Raw genomic sequence first — 16,998 nt, 5'->3', positions numbered from 1 at the left:
GGCCTATGTCATAGTTCCAACACTGCCAATAACAAACATATATCACCGAGTTTCTCTGGGCCACAATGTTCGCACAAATAAAACATCACATCGAATAGATGGTTTTCCAACTATTGGTTTGATTTTCTGTTAATTGTCTTGTTTCTGTTTTCTTCTTAAAGGCTGAACCGCCCAGTAAGAGGTATTGGGAGGGAGACAGGAAAGCAGGATGAGCCACCTCTACCCTCTTAGGCCTTCTCTTGCTGTTGTCCTATCCCCTCTCCCAGTATTGGCCCACAAGACACATTTATAGAACCTGGACTAGATCTTGAAGGTCTTTTCTGGCAATAACATCACATAAATGGCTTATTTTCACTTAACTCTCAACACAAAAATTAAAAGAAATTTTCTTTTCATTTGTTTAACAAATATTTACTGATTGCCTACAAAGTGCCTGGTACCAAACTAGATTCTGAGGATACAATAGTTTAAATTTATCCAACCATTTTTTCCACGACTATTCTTCAAAAGGCCTTTCTATTGCTTTATTGCAAATAAGAAAGGGACCCAACCCAATTAAGCCACTTTTTGTCCCTTGAAACTAAAAGAAGATGAAAATGATCAATAGCCATAAGTCCTACAGTTTAGGGTTATGTTCTCATTTGTGCTCTAATAAGAACTGAAACAGTCAACTGTACAGTCAAATATACAAGAAATAAAAGATACCACATAAAGGATGCAGATGCTATATTTCACACATAAAATAAGTTTCAAAAAATTTTAAGTTTTTACATAGAAACCAACACATCTCTTCATGGATATAATATTTATTTTAAGTACACAAAGTGTTACCAGATGAGTATGAGTTTACATATAAAATTTCGAAGATTAACAAAAGTTTTAGTCTGAAGCTAAGTGTTTTACTTGTCATCTGTTATTATTGCTTTATTTGAGTATACATTTTTTTTACATAAAGATTTTCAAACTGCTGAGTAATATCACAGCACTTCAGAAATACTTCTAAGAAACTACAAGGAGTCTTCAAAAAGTTCATGGAAGGATTCACATTATCTTAATTCTATTTTTCCATGAATTTTCAAAGTACCTGTGTATAAAGAAATTGTATAGGAACTTGAAAGCCAAATGGAGGGAATGAAAGAATTAGGAAAATTAGATAGCAAGTAGGAAAGTAAAGGAATTGATAGAAACAGCTTTGGAAATATGGTCTGCCTGACTATGTGAAATACTTATAAATCAAAATATGATATAGATCAAAACAACTAATAACACAAAATAGATTTGAAAACAAAAGATACCTGCAAACAGAAAGACCATATCTGTACATCAGTATGGGTCTAAACCAGGTTTCTCAACCTTGGCACTAAAGACATTGTGGCAAGATAATTCTTGGTTGTGGGGGGCAGACCTGGCCTCTAGATGTCAGTATCTTCACTACCAGTCTTCAGACTACACCAAATGGTCCCTGGGGGACTAAACTCAGCCCTAGCTGGGAACCACTGCTCTAAACAAGAGAAAGAAACTGCTCAGAGATAAATGAAAAGTTTGCTAAGTAAAACTTAAAAAACACAATTCTGTTTTCCTTACAGAGTGCCTGACAGACAACAAGCAATCAAAAAATATGTACTGTTAAATAAAATTTCCCCTTTAAAACTGTTTATTTAATGATTCCTTCAAATCTCTGAAAGTTTCAGCCCAATTCCAGCCCAAATTTCTATTAAAAACAAAGTAAAAGAGAGTAATAAAGTTTACAGTATATTTAATATTTATATTTATATTTAATATTTATATATTCAAAACAATTAACCAGAAACACCACCCTGAAAAAAAGGCAGAGCCACTTAAGACAACAGTATGAAGTCCACATTACCTTTTCATGCAAATGCTTCCTCCCACACATTTTTCCTCTTTTAATTTTGAGCATGAACTACTCAAATTTATTTATTCAGCAAATATGTTTTGACTGCCTATTATGTGCCAGCGCTGATACAGGTATTGAAGATGTGAAAGATATAGTGACAAATATACCTTACTTCAAGGAGCGTGTAGGGCAAAAATTAAGTTTCTTTACTTGAGGGTTGGGCTGAAAACCGCTTCTAGATGAGCTTATAGTTAAATTAAGGGGCTTGTTTTGGTTAAAGTCTGCTGGGTTGGGGTTTTGCTGTGGGCGTCTCCAATTGACGGGCGGGGGTGTATCTCTTGTTTTGGGGGTTTGGCAGGAGAATATAAACACCCACGGTCTGTTGAGATTGGGGAAGGGGGGAGGGGGGTTTGCGGACTTAACCAGGGCTAGTCACGCGGGGTTGCGTGCACGTCGGTTGCGTGCACCTTTATTGTGTTATGTCTTGGAAGCATGAATGAATTAGCACCTTATGGCTATCATGCAAGAGGTAAATATTGACTCAAAGTCCAGCTACAGCGGATTAGACTGCGTCGAGGCCTTCCTAGGCCAATGCTGAGCCCTGGCACTTCCCTCCGCCCCCCCCCCCCCAAAATAAAAAATACCAAATGTATGACAGCACAGTTATGTGTGACCATGGGCTGATTAGTCATTAGTCCATCGAGATGTCTTATTTAAGGGGAACGAGTGGGCGATGTTAGTGCCATGGCCCTGAAGTAAGAAACAGATGCCAGATATAGTTTCAGGCTAGAAACCGCCAAGGTTCAAGGGCCCGGAGCGAGGAGGGGACACGTCCTGAGCGGGTTGCTGGTTTCTTGAAGCTTGGTAGTTAAGAAACCAACATTGGAGGTGATACGCACGTTGACTAGAAATGATTTGACTTGGATGCGCTACAGTTGACTACGGTATCACGTTTGTTGTGAATATTCGTGTTCGGGTCGGTTTTATGGACGATAAACTATATCCTGTACTTGCCTATACGCACGGGGTGGATAACTTTATGTACGATAATACATACATGTACGTGTACTGTCCGAAATACATAGTACTAGCACACTATTCACAGGGTAATTCACTTAATGCACGAAGAACATAGGGCACTTGTAATTTTACTAGTCGTTTTGATACTGATGTAGTACTTGGAAGGTATGATTTTGACACGGGCAGGGAGTAGTTTAAGTGAATCTCAGCTTTGGGTGTTGATAGCAGGGTGGAAAGCTCTCTCCTTGATTGTCCCGGGGAGAAGTATTTTCTCCATGTTTGGTTGACAAGACCAAGGTGATTTTTATACTACAGGGGCTTCTTCATTTGAGGAGCTTGTTTTCGATGAGGTTGGCTAGGGGTATGAGGATTAGGATAGTGAAAAAGTATCGGAGGGGTGCTCCTTGACCGATGGCGGTGACGGGGTGTTCTATGGGTTGGCTTCCGATTCACGTAAATGTGCGCAGGTCGGATGCTAGGATTCAGAATAGGCGTTGGCTGAGCGGCTGGAAGGCCACGCTGCGCTGCTTAGAGAGTCAGAGCGCAGGAATGAGTGCTAGGATTAGAACGGAGGTGATGAGGGCGAGGACCCCTCCTAGCTTATTGCCGACGGAAGGTAGAATTGCATAGGCGAATAGGAAGTATCATTCTGGCTTGATGTGAGATGATGCGTTTAGGGGGTTGGCTGGGGTGTAGTTGTCGGGGTCTCCTAGAAGATCGAGGTAGAAGAGGACGTGGGTGCCGAGTAGTAGAATGAGTAGAAGAACTCCTAGTGCATCTTTAATTGTGTAGTAAGGGTGGAATGGAATTTTGTCAGAGTTTGATGAGCTTCCTGTTAGATCCTGTCTCGTGTAGGAATAGGAGGTGCATGATGGCTAGGTCTGAGATGGCGAAGGGAAGGATAAAGTGAAGGGTGAAGAAGCGTGTGAGAGTAGCTTTATCTACTGAAAATCCACCTCAAATTCATTCTACTATGTCTGTGCCAATGAATGGGATGGCAGATAATACGTTTGTGATTACTGTTGCCCCTCAAAATGATTTTTGTCCTCAGGGTAGGACGTAGCCCATGAATGCTGTAGCCATGGCTGTAAGGAGTAGGATAACGCCGATGTTTCAGATTTCAAGGTAGGTGTAGGATCCATAGTAGAGGTCTCGACCTACACGGATGAAGAGGCAGATGAAAATATAGATGCTCCGCTGGCATGGATGTACCGGATGATTCATCCATAATTTACATCTCAGCAGATGTGGGCAATGGAGGAGAATTCTGCTGTGTATGTTGTACAGTGCATGGCTAGGAATAGTCCTGTGATAATCTGGAGTAACAGGCATGTGCTTAGTAATGTGTCAAAATTTCATCACATTGAGATATTTGATGTTGTGGGTAGGTTGATGAATGAATGATTAATGATTTTGAGGAGGGAGTGTGATTTTCGGATGTTGGTCATTAGATTCTTATAGTTGAAGTACAATGGTGGTTCTTCACGTCACTGGTTATGGTCCATGTAAGAATTATGATATATGTTGCATTCTTGTTGAGTGTTGCTTTTGTTGTTGGTTTTGTAGGGTTTTCTTCAAAGCCTTCACCTATTTATGGTGGGATGGGATTGCTTGTCAGTGGGGGGATTGGTTGTGGTATTGTGGTCAGTTTGGGGGTATCTTTTTTAGGGTTGATGGTGTTTTTAGTTTATCTAGGGGGTAAAATGGTAGTGTTTGGGTACACTACTGCTATGGCTATTGAGGAATATCCTGTGGCTTGAGGTTCGAATGTTGTGGTTTGGGGGGCTTTGCTGTTGGGGTTGGTGATAGAATTGTCTGTGGTTTTGTGGATGGTGTGTTGAGACGAGCTGGAGGTCGTTGTTAGTTTTAAGAGTATGAGTGATTGAGTGATTTTTGAGGGAGAGGGGACGGGTTACTTTCATGAGGATTCCATGGGTGTAGCTGTGTTGTATAGTTATGGGTGTTGATTGGTGGTGGTGGCGGGGTGGTCTTTGTTTATGGGTGTTGTTATTGAAGTTACTCAGGGTGGTTAGATAATTAGTAGTGTTGCTAGAATCATAATGAGGAGGGAGAGGAAATAAAGTTTGATTAGGCCTTTGTGGTTGGAGGTGATTGTTGCAGCTAGTATTTGGATGTGGGCAGTATTTTGGGGGATTGTCTTTTCTAGTCAGGTTAGGTCTGGCGTTTGGGAAGCTGTGTTTTGATTTATGGTTAAGTTAAGGTAGGGTTCTGCACGGTGTGCGATGGTTGGGAAGAATCCTAGGAGGGTGGAAAAATTATGTATACGCGAGGGGAGTTTGGGGGTTGGGTTGAGTTTAGGCATAGTTCTAGTGCTACAGTGAATCCTAGGATGGTGACGAGGAGGGTGGAGAGTTTGAGGTAGGGGGGTCATCTGGGGAATTTTATTGGGGTGATGCTGTTGGAGATGATGAAACCAGTGAAGACGCTGCCAACTGTTTGATTGGGTTGGTTAGGTTAGAGTTGTTTTCATTGATATTTACTAGGGTTGGAAAGCAGGGTTGTCCTCGTAGTGTGAAGAAAATGATTCGGGTGCTCTAAGCATCCGTAAGGGTGGTGGCAATGAGTGTGACTGTGAGGGCTCAGGTGTTGGTATATGATGCATTTATGGCTTCGATGATTAGGTCCTTGGAGTAGGAGCCTGTTAGGAATGGTATGCCCATAAGTGTGAGGCTTCCGATGGTTAGGGAGGTTGATGTGAGGGGTATAGTTTTGTTTAGGCCCCCTATTTTTCAGATGTCTTGTTCATTGTTTAAGTTGTGGATGACAGAGCCAGAGCATATAAATAGCATGGCTTTAAAAAATGTGTGAATGCAGATGCGGAGGAGTGCTAGGGGTCGTTGGTTGATGCCGATTGTTACTATTATTAAGCCCAGTTGACTTGAAGTGGAGAATGCGATAATTTTTTTAATGTCATTCTGTGTTAAGGCACGGTCACAGGTGTAGGCCAAATTGGGGAGACTTGCCCGTTGCAGCAAGGTGAAGGCCTGCTAGTGGAAGAGGGTCTGGATTTGTGTTGAGGATAAATAGCTGTTGAAGGTCTCATGCATTTGAATGTGCAAGAAATCATGCTATGGTTAGGATAAAGCCGATGTCTCCAATGCGATTGTAGAGGATTGCTTGTAGAGCTATTGTGTTTGCATCTGTTCGGCCATATCATCATCCAATGAGGAGGAAGGATATGATACCTACCCCTTCTCGTCCAATGAAGAGTTGGAATAGGTTGTTGGCAGAGACCAGGATTAGTATTGTGATGAGGAAAGTCAGTAGGTATTTGAAGAATTTGTTAATGTCGGGGTCTGATTGTATGTACCACAGGGAGAATTCTATGATAGATCATGTGACGAAGAGGGCTACTGGGATAAAGATTATTGAGAAGTAGTCTAGTTTGAAGCTAAGGGACAGTTTTAGTGTTTGAATGGTAATTCAGAGTCAATTAGAGGTAATTGTGTCCTGTCCAGAGTAGATAAATATGAGGGCAGGTGTAAGGCTAATCAGGAAGGCAAGTTGGATTGAGGTTTCCATGTAATGGGGGTAGGCATAGTATTTGTTATGTATTGGTGAGGATAAGGGTAATTGGGGTAACGAGGATGACAAGTGAGATTATTGTCAGGGATAAAATTAGTTTTATTACTTTTATTTGGAGTTGCACCAATTTTTTGGTTCCTAAGGCAAATGGACTGCTTCTATCCTTTAAAAGTAAGAAAGCCATAGTTTTAGGTATGGTGGTAAGAATTAGCAGTTCTTGTAGTCTTTCTTGGTAGATAAGAAGTTCTGAACTTCTGTTGCTAGGTTCACAACCTAGTGTTTTGTTTAAACTATATATTACAGTAGAGAGGCCCCAGAACTGTTTTGGGGTTGAGGGATAGGAGTAGGGGTGGGATGATATGCATGAGTATCAGGGAGTTTTCTCTCATAGGGATGGTTTGATACTGTTGATATGGTGTGTGAAAGCTCCTTGTTGTGTTGTAATTAGTATAAATAGGGTGTATAGAGCTGTGATTAGTATGTTGAGTCCATCAGAATGATTGTGATGTTCGATCATGAGAATGATGTCATTATTACAAGTAGTTCTCCAACTGGGTTGACAGTTGGTGGGAGAGCCAGGTTCGTCAGAGAGGCTGGCAGCCATCATGGTGCTATTAGGAGGAGAAGTAGTTGTAGTCCACGGGCCAATATTATAGTTCGGCTGTGGACGCGTTCATAGTTGGAGTTTGCGAGGCAGAAGGAAAGGGATGATGTAAGTCCATGGGCAATTATTAGGGCTGTGGCTCCTGTGAATCCTCAAGGTGTTTGAATTAAAATGGCTACAATAACTAGGGCCATGTGGCTGATGGATGAGTAGGCAATGAGGGACTTTAGGTCTGTCTGACATAGGCAGATGGAACTTCTTATGATTATCCTTCACAGGGAGAGTACAAGGAAGGGGTAGGTTATGGAGTTTGTTAGGGGGTTTAGGATGATGGTGATTCGTATTATTCTGTACCCTCCTAATTTTAGTAGGATGGCCGAGAGAACTATAGACCCGGCGATGGGGGCTTCTACATGTGCTTTTGGTAGTCAGAGATGAAGTCTGTAGAGTGGTATTTTTACTATGAATGCCATTATGCGTGCTGTCCATAGAAGAGTGCTGGATCACAGGGGTAGGGGTGCTCAAATTCAATGTTGGATTAAAATAGGTTTAATGAACCAGGAGAATTGTGGATGTAGGTTAGTGCAAATAGTAGCAGTATGGAGCCGAAAAGGGTGTAGAATAGTAAGTAGAGTCCTGTATTTAATCATTCTGGTTGGTTGCCTCATCGGGTGATGATAATCAGGGTTGGAATTAGTGTTGCTTTGAACAGGATGTAGAATATGATTAGTTCCGTGGCAGTAAATGTTATGATTAGGAAAATCTGTAGTGAGATTAGTACAAGGATACATAGTTTTTTTCACATGAATGTTTCTTTAGAGAGGTGGTGTTGGCTTGCTATAATTATTGGGGGAGGAGTCAGGTCATTAGTACTAAAAGGGGGGTTGAGGGGGGTATGAGAAGAAGCTTAATGACGTGGTTGTACTGTTTTCATTGTTGTAGTTCAGGAAGAGAAGGGTTATGAGACTGATCAGCAGGCTGTGAGCTATTGAGTTGATTCAGATTACATTGTTGTTGGAGTATCACGTAGTGGAGATGAGTATGATTGTGGGAATAATGAGTTTTAGCATTGTGGGAGGTTGAGGTTTTGTACGTGGTCTAGACCATAAGTGTTAGAGATTATTACTAGAAGTGCCAAGCCTATGGCAGTTTCACAGGCTGCAAAGACTAGGAGGATGATGGGGAGGGCGTGGGATAGGGTGAAGTGTAGGTTTAGGGATAGGAGGGTGGTCAGGATGAATAGGGATAGTATTATGCCCTCCAGGCATAGTAAAGAAGATATAAGGTGGGATCGATGTATTAGTAGTCCTACGAGGGATGTGATGTATGCTAGGATGATGTTGATGTAAATCGAAGCATCTTAGTAGTTACGAAGTGTCGCAATTTAATGGGTCGAAACCAGTCGTTTTAGTTAAACTAGCTACTATATTCAGCTCATTCTAGGCCTTTTTGGGTTCATTCGTAAGCTAGGCCCAGTGTTAGTACAAGGATTAGGGCAAGTGCTTTGGTAAGTATTAGTTTGAGGCTGTTTGTTTGGGTGGCTCATGGGAGGGGCAGTAGTAGGGTAATTTCTACGTCAAATAGTAGGACCATGAGGGCTACTAGGAAGAATTTTATGGAAAATAGTAGGCAGGCGGATCCTTCTGGGTCAAACGCACACTCATATGGGCTTGATTTTTCTGCGTAGGTGTTCAGTTGGGGGAGTCAAAAGGCAATAGCCATGAGCAGGAGTGCTAGTGTTATGTTGGTTAAGAGGGTCAATGTTAGTTTGATTATTCTTTTCTGGGTTGTGAACAGATCTGATTGATTGGAAGTCAATTGTACTAGCTAATACTGAAAGAATAGGATCCTCATCAGTAAATGGAGATGTATAGGAATAGTCAGACTACATCTACAAAGTGTCAATATCAGGCTGTGGCTTCAAAGCCAAAGTGGTGTTCGGATGTGAAGTGAAATTTTAGTTGGCATAGAAGGCAGATAGTGAGAAAGGTGGATCCGATGATTACGTGTAGGCCACGGAAGCCTGTTGCCATGAAGAATGTTGATCCATATACACTGTCAGAAATGGTGAAGGATGTTTCAAAGTATTCTGAGGCTTGGAGGAGTGTGAAGTAAATGCCCAGGTAGATTGTGATGAAGCGGCCTTGGAGTATGTGTTTGCAGCTTCCCTTCCTGAGGCTGTGATGGGCTCAGATAATGGACACTCCAGAGGCCAACAGGACTAACGTGTTGAGTAGTGGGGCTTCTATAGGGCTGAGGGGGTTGATGCCCGCTGGTGGGCAGTAACCACCCCCCAAGCCGGGGGTTGGGGCCAGGCTTGAGTGATAAAAGTCTCAGAAGAACCCAGCGAAGAAGACTTCAGATATGATAAATAGGATCATTCCATATCGTAGCCCTGTTTGGACAACGGTTGCATGGTGGCCTTGGAAGGTATTCTCTCGCACTACGTCTCGTCATCATTGGTATATGGTTAGTAGGTTGGTTAGTAGGCCCAGAGTTAGTAGAATGCTGGAATTGAAGTGGAATCATATTGTTAGGCCAGATGTTATGAGTAGGGCGGATAGGGCTCCTGTGAGTGGTCAGGGACTGGGGTTTACTATGTGGTAGGCGTGGGTTTGGTGAGTCATTAGGTGTTGTCGTGTAGGTAGAGGCTTACTAGGAGGGTGAATACGTAGGCTTGAATTAGGGCTATGGCAAGTTCAAGGATGGTAAGCAGGATGAGGAGGGTGAGGGTGGTTGAGGCTGTTAGGGGGCTTAAGGTTGTTAGTGCTAGCGTGGCACTCCCAATGAGGTGTATGAGTAGATGGCCAGCTGTGATGTTGGCTGTTAATCATACGGCCAGGGCTACAGGTTGGATGAAGAGGCTGATGGTCTCGATGATTATGAGTACTGGGATAAGGGGGGTGGGTGTTCCTTGGGGTAGAAAATGGGCTAGGGATTGTTTTGTGGCGGAGACCCATGGTTACCGCTCCAGCTCATAGGGGGATTGCCATGCCTAGGTTTAGGGACAGGTGGGTAGTCAGTGTGAATGAGTGGGGTAGTAGGCCTAGTAGATTTGTTGAGCCAATAAATAGGATTAGTGAGACTAATATTAGGGATCATGCTTGTCCCTTGGCATTACGAATTGTTATCAGTTGTTTTAGGATGAGTTGGACTAACCATTTTTGTAAAGAGGTTAAGCAATTGTTGATGAAGCAAGAGGGGAAGGGGTATATTGCATTGGGTAGGAGGATAATGAGGGTTACGATGGGTAATCCTATCCATGTGGGGGTAATGAAAGAGGTGAATAGATTTTCGTTCATTTTTTTTCTCGGGGTTTGTGTGGTTTGATACCTTGATAGTTTTTTCTGCAGGACTAAAGGGGTAGGTAAATTTTGAGAATCTTAGTTGAAGTACGATGAAGAGTGTTAGGACTATGGATATAATGATGGTGAGTCATGTTGAGGTATCCAGCTGTGGCATTTCATTGTGGGAAGGTTGGTATTTCCATTCTTTAACTTAAAAGGTTAATGCTATTTAGCTTCACAATGTATTTATAGTGCTGAGGTTGATCAGTTCTCAAAGTATTTGAGTGGAACAAGTTCAAACACGATGGGCATGAAGCTGTGGTTTGAACCACAGATTTCTGAGCATTGTCCATAGAATAGGCCTGGTCATGTGGCTGTTAGGGTCGTTTGATTTAGGCGTCCTGGGACTGCATCCATTTTCAGGCCTAGAGAGGGTACAGTTCATGAGTGTGGTACGTCTTCAGATGAGATTAGCATGCAAATTCGGATTTCTATTGGGAGTACTGTTTCGTTGTCTACTTCTGGAAGCCAGAGTTCCCCCGGTTTTAAGTTGGGGGTGGGAATTATGTATGAGTCGAAGTTTAGGTCTATATAGTCGGTATATTCGTAACTTCAGTATCATTGGTGGCCCATGGTCTTGACGGTTAGGAGAGGATTGTTGACTTCATCTGTTACATATAGGATTCGTAATGATGGGAGGGCAACTGAGATTAGAATAATGGCAGGTAGGATTGTTCATACGGTTTCTACTTCTTGGGCGTCTATGGTGCTTGTGTGAGTGAGTTTTGTGTAGTTTGTAAAAGCCTACAAGCAAACAAATCATTACAAAACCATGTGAAAAGCATATAAAGACACAGCTAATGAAAGAGAGAAAGGACAATCTCAGACTATCTGCCTAAGCATTTTAGAGAAGGCAAGAGAAATGCTGATGGCTGAGCTGGGGTTTTCTTAGGTTTGTTTTGTTTTGTTTGGGAGAGAAGGAGTATGCTAAAATTCCACATTTAAACTTTCTTCAGATATTTGTCTGTGATGGATCTTAAACTCAACACATATCTATTACTGCAAACTCCTGGCAAAAGAGAAGTTTTAGTTATACCTAATATCTATAATTACACTTTGATAGTTATCTGGATAAATATTTTCTCAAGGTCAAAGATATTTGCAACATTTTAAACCTGTTTTTAAAATGTTTAGCTTAAGCTTTAGAAAAGCCCAAATAAAAGGTGATATCCTATGATGTTCAGCAATATAATATTAACTACTAAGATTTTAAAAGGTGAAAATAATACATTAAAAATAATCTACAATTTACAATAACATACGAAATCAAATTCTTCATTAAAAAGATATCTTTCAAAACTTTTATTTTCTGTAGTCAAAAAATAAACTACTACATTTTAAACTACTTTGTTAAATACTTACAAGTAAAATTCATTTTGTTTTGCCTATTTTCTCAGTTGTCAAGAACACAGCAATATTTTCACAGTTTTTGTAGACACCATCATCATTGCTGATGTCAGACAATTTTATTCTCTTAACTTATACCTCCTCCACTGGTTCAAAAGTAGAACACCACAAAACCAAGCCTTTAATTCCACTGATCAAACAGCAACTAAATAACTTTCTATTTTTTGACTTAGTGATTATGTTCTATAAAATTTATTTTTATCAGATTAACATCAAATTATGGATAAAAATATTGAGAACATAAATCTTAGCCAGATTATTTTTTTAGAACTTTAAAATACGATTTTATCCTCTAAAGACTGAGAGTATACTCTGAGAGCATATCATATTTGTGTTATAACTGAAATTTTTCTATATAAATACAAAATATTCCATTATGATACTAATCAATTTGATGGACTTACAATGCTGTATATCTGTCCATTGCAGACTGTACATCTCTACGGTAAACTGTTCGAAGAATGACCATGACTGGGTCAAACTCCTGATCCCAGACTTCAGCTATTATTCAAAAGAAAGTAGAAACAGAACATTGACTTCTTAGAAATAAAGTCAATCTCTAATGACTTATTACATTTGTTGAGTGCATTTTAGATTTAAAAAATGGAATAGTTTTAATTTGATTATATTTGCCTTTACTTTTCTAAGTAAAAAATAACAATATCATCATTAGTAATGTTCTCTTGAGTTTGGCAAGCACTAGTGAGCAAAAAAAGTTTTATATAATATAACAACGCCTCACCATAAATGTTTAGTTTACTGTGTTTTTTTGTAAGGTGCCAACTAGAAAGTAAGAGACAATGCATTAACACCTTTAAAAGTATTCAAAGTTAAAAACATGAAAATTAGATTCAAAAATTAATGAGCGTTGACTTTCAGAAGTCTCACTTTGTAAACCTTTTTTGCTTATAAAAGATTTTTCTGTTCCTTTGTTAAAACTGATAATTGGTCTTCTTACCTTCTGCATAATTAGAAACCACAATCCCATGTGTGGTATGTGTACAACTGGTGGTACACAAGATGACTTTAAGTATGGTGTATAAAGCTTTTATTTTAATATTATGCAATTATGTTTAATGTGTATTAGAAAATTATAAGTTCTAAATAAAACTCATGACCTCACTAATAATCATGCCTAGGATGAAGTGAAACTTAAAAAAAAAAAAAATTAACCCCTTCAAGAAATTACTGAAATAACAAGTACACAATAGTAGAGATAATATTTAGATGTGGCAAAAATCTAAAAGGTGGGCTGTGATTAATAATTTTCAAAACCATTACCTTAGGAATCTCTTTCCTAAATTAAATTTTTTCTCTTCTCATTCTCTCTGGCAAAATTCTTAACATGTGAAAACACAGTAAGAAGCTTAAACTTTCCCCTATATACCCACTATAATTTCAACTTTCTAGCACAAGAAACTGTTAACCATTGTCCCTATTTTTATATAACAGGCTATTCATCTTAAAGCATCATAAATATGACTTAAAATCCTGAAGACAGGCCTTCACAAAGACCTTATCATTTCCATTATCATTTATTGTCCTTCACTTTAAAGTCTATTAATTTGAATCATTAAAATTCCAATGCTTTTATTAGAATTATAAAACCTCAGCAGTTGAAGAAAATTTTCATGATTAATTAGTCCAGTGGGCTTCAAACTATGTTCCATAGAAATGGATAGCTACAGAGGCATAACACAGAGGCCATTTTAGGAGTATGGGGATGGCAGAACAGAGGAAAAGCTCAGTCCACTACCCACTTTAACAAGAATAGGCCTTCTTTCATTGGTTTTGTATAACAGATTCACCTAAGGCTTAGTACCCCAAAACTAAACTTGTTTCAACTTCTTTTAAAAGTTTAAAAACCACTCATCTAATCCAATTCTCTCATTTTACAGATAAGAAGCCAAATCCAAAGATTAAGAAACTGATTTTCTAAATATCATACAACTAGCTAATATAATTCAGTACTATATTTGAATATGACACTCAGTTTTTTGGCTCTAATCTTCAAATGCCCAGTGCTCCGTCTCAGTGTCTCATATTCTATTGAGCATGACGGTCATCCATAGAGCTTGTTTAAAAAGCAGATTCCCAGATTCCACCCACAGAGATTCTGATGAGAGTAGATTGGGGATGTGTCACAGGAACCTGTGTTTTTAATCAGCACCACAAGTGAGTCTGACAGAGGTAATCCTCATATCACAATTTAATAAGCATTGCACTACACCAGAATGCCACTCCACTCCTAAATTTATGTAAATTTTAGACTCCAAGTGTTTTCTACAATAAAGAAATACTGTGCTTTTCCTTTAACGGAATACATTCCGACCTGAGACTCAGGATTGTTCTTGCTACTTGTGAACTCACTGAAATATCCTATATGATAAAGGTTTTCTGCTGTGCTTTGCCAAACACAGTACATGCTATTTACAACTTCAAAATGGGCACTGGTTATTCATTTTCACAAGTGTTGAGTGAGTCAAGAAGCATGTAACTGCTATTTCCATCAAAATCTTAACTTAAATTAGTAAAATCTTTTACGTTAAAAAAAAAAGCCTCTGTGAATCAAAACTTCACCTATTTCTGACTCCTGTCAAGCAGGTCATCTATGAATCTAGAGGTAAAACCTTAGAAAACCAACCACTTAAGATAAAGGTTTCTATGTAATTAATAAGTACAAAATCTAAGTGTGTGCTATCAGCATTCTGTATAGATTTTTTTTTTTTTTTTTTTTTTAAAGATGGCCGGTAAAGGGATCTTAACCCTTGTCTTGTTGTTGAAAGCACCACGCTCTCCCAAGTGAGCCATGGGCCAGCCCTCCTATATAGACTTTAATTTGAACAGTTTCAAGTTAAAATTTGGAGAGTGAGAGCTGTTTTAAAATCAAGTTTAGGGAGAGTGTGGTGCTGATAAAATCAAGTTTAGATAGCAAATACATTCAAAATATTTTTAAATATATATTTTGTTTTGTAATTTATGGTTCATTTATGGTTATAATCACATAAAAATGAACTAGAGTTCATATATAAAGTTCCTTTCATAATTTAGAGTCATCTAAGACTTATTATAACATAAAACCATAGATTTGTGGAAGCAATATCAATGTTAGCCATAAAAGACATACATTTGTAAGTTGAGAAAAGAAAACCCCAAAGCTGAATAAATAAAAGGTAAACATCTTCTTTCAGTACACAACAAGAAGGTTGTATACAGTTCTCTGAAGGTGAAGAATTTCACCTGATATTTGAAAAAATATATTTATATATATATAAACTTACCTTTGGGAGTATACATGCCTTGTTGCATAGAACCTCCAGGTTCAAAAACAGGAGCCTTAAAATCAGCTACAGCTGATAAAACTGATTCAAAGCTATAACTTCCTGGAACGATACCACTTTTAGGATTGGGATTTTCTGGAATATGATGTATGTGTCAAGAAAAAAATATATTAATGACTAAAAGCCAGCTTCACAGCCTTTCTAATGTACTATAGTCCCTTGATTTTGCTCTAATAGGGAAATAGTAATTGGCTGTAATATATAAAATTGGCCACAAGAGGGCTGTATAACACAATAATTCAATAACTTATTAAATGTGATTTTTTTTTTTTTTTTAAATATTTTTAATCTAAGAGCCTACTAATAAATTACATGCTGAATTAATCTCCAGGTATATTTTCCCCAAACAAGTTAATAAAATTTGAGAAAATGAGAGAAAAAAGGCTTTTCTTAAAATTGCCATTTTCATCATTTTGCAAATAATGTTGTACCTATCCTTAGAAAACCAGAAATATGCTAAAAAAATTAGCCAAGATTATTATAAGCAAAGGTTATTTTTCCAAAACCACAAAAAATGTCACCCCCAAATAAAAAAGATGTTGGCAAATTTAAGCAAAGAAGAAAAGCAGCAAAAGACTCACTCCCATTTCTTCCACACTAAGGTATATAATTCTGTTTAAATTCAAAGTTACAGAGAATATTTTTGCTTTGTAACAGCAGTGATATATAGTACATAATGGTTGAATTAAATCATCAAACAATGTCAAGTCAATGTGGCTTATGCAAATCTTCAAGGTTGTTCAATAGCATTATAATAGGCGTTATTTCACGAAACCAAAATTTTAGCCAATTCTTTCAAACATAGTCTTAAGATACATGCATATTAAATTTAGTCAAATATTTTCATCACAAAATAACATGATAATCTTTGTCTGAAATTCATTAACAGAGAGCTGGCCGGTGAGCTCAGTTGGTTAGAGCACAGCCTTGTAACACCAAGGGCACAGGTTCAGATCCCCATACCGGCTAGCTGCAAAAATAATAATAATAATTTAAAAATTAAATAAAATTTCATTAACATTAACTGATATATATATATATATATATATATATATATATATATATATAAGGTTCCAACTGTATGCTCAGTCCTATACAAAAACCACAAGTTTGCAGTTTGCAGATAATAATCTACAAACTCAAAAATTCTTTAATATTGAATTCTAACAAAAAATCCCCAGAATGATTAAAATCCTGGTAATAATAATTATAAGGTATACCTCTAACTGTTAACCATGAATTCCATCCTGGCTACTCAGATAAAGTAGACCTAGATCCTCTTTACAAAATGTCCAGCTTCCCTTCACTAATGCTGTCCTAGAAGGTCAGATTCTGGGATGCCCAGAGTCATCTGTCCTGAAGTCTACCGTGAAGTCTAAGGAGAGTCCCCTGAGAAATAATAATAGGAGGAAAAAATACCTGTCACTAGCCCTGAACATACACTTGAGCAAACAATTGGAGTTCTTTTTCCACTCTTGATACTTAAAAAAAAAATTCTAACCAAAAAACTGACATACTTTTAATCCATAAAAATCACTTGTTATTTTAGATCTTACAAATAACAGACTAAACTTTTAAAAGGATATGAGGTCCAGCAATGAACTGTGTGTCCTGTCATTCATACACAGCTGGGCTACCATCTCTGCCCTGAGAATCTCATCATCAGACATTCCTAAAAAGCAGAATTAATAAATCTGAATATATATAAATTATGAAGAAACAACTTACCACACATTTTATTAAGCTTTATTACTAAATATGAGATGCTTCAAATTAAAGAGTAAAGAATATAATAATGCTCCCAACTATAACTGCAGTTTTCATACCCTGCTGTTTGCAGTTCCCTTAAACAAAGAACTTTTTAAAGGATATTCT

At 38.4% G+C, this 16,998-nt stretch overlaps 1 protein-coding gene across 1 annotated transcript in view; it reads right to left on the bottom strand.

The window, feature by feature from the left end:
- Positions 1–16,998, bottom strand: part of UBR3 (ubiquitin protein ligase E3 component n-recognin 3 (putative)) — a gene marked incomplete at its 3' end in the record, with an annotated part of 190,842 nt that overhangs the window by 84,815 nt on the left and 89,029 nt on the right. The window contains exons 17-19 of the mRNA XM_008592392.1: positions 16,710–16,795; positions 15,064–15,205; positions 12,187–12,283 (exon numbers count right to left, since the gene is read on the bottom strand). Of these exons, the coding sequence (XP_008590614.1) occupies positions 12,187–12,283; positions 15,064–15,205; positions 16,710–16,795 (325 nt within the window). The remainder of the gene's footprint in view (positions 1–12,186; positions 12,284–15,063; positions 15,206–16,709; positions 16,796–16,998) is intronic.

The sequence above is a fragment of the Galeopterus variegatus genome, unplaced genomic scaffold (assembly GCF_000696425.1).
Source record: "Galeopterus variegatus unplaced genomic scaffold, G_variegatus-3.0.2 Scaffold12, whole genome shotgun sequence".
Classification (NCBI taxonomy): Eukaryota; Metazoa; Chordata; class Mammalia; order Dermoptera; family Cynocephalidae; genus Galeopterus; species Galeopterus variegatus.
Note: the sequence above shows the minus strand (reverse complement) of the source record. Positions and strands in the feature narration are given on the sequence as shown.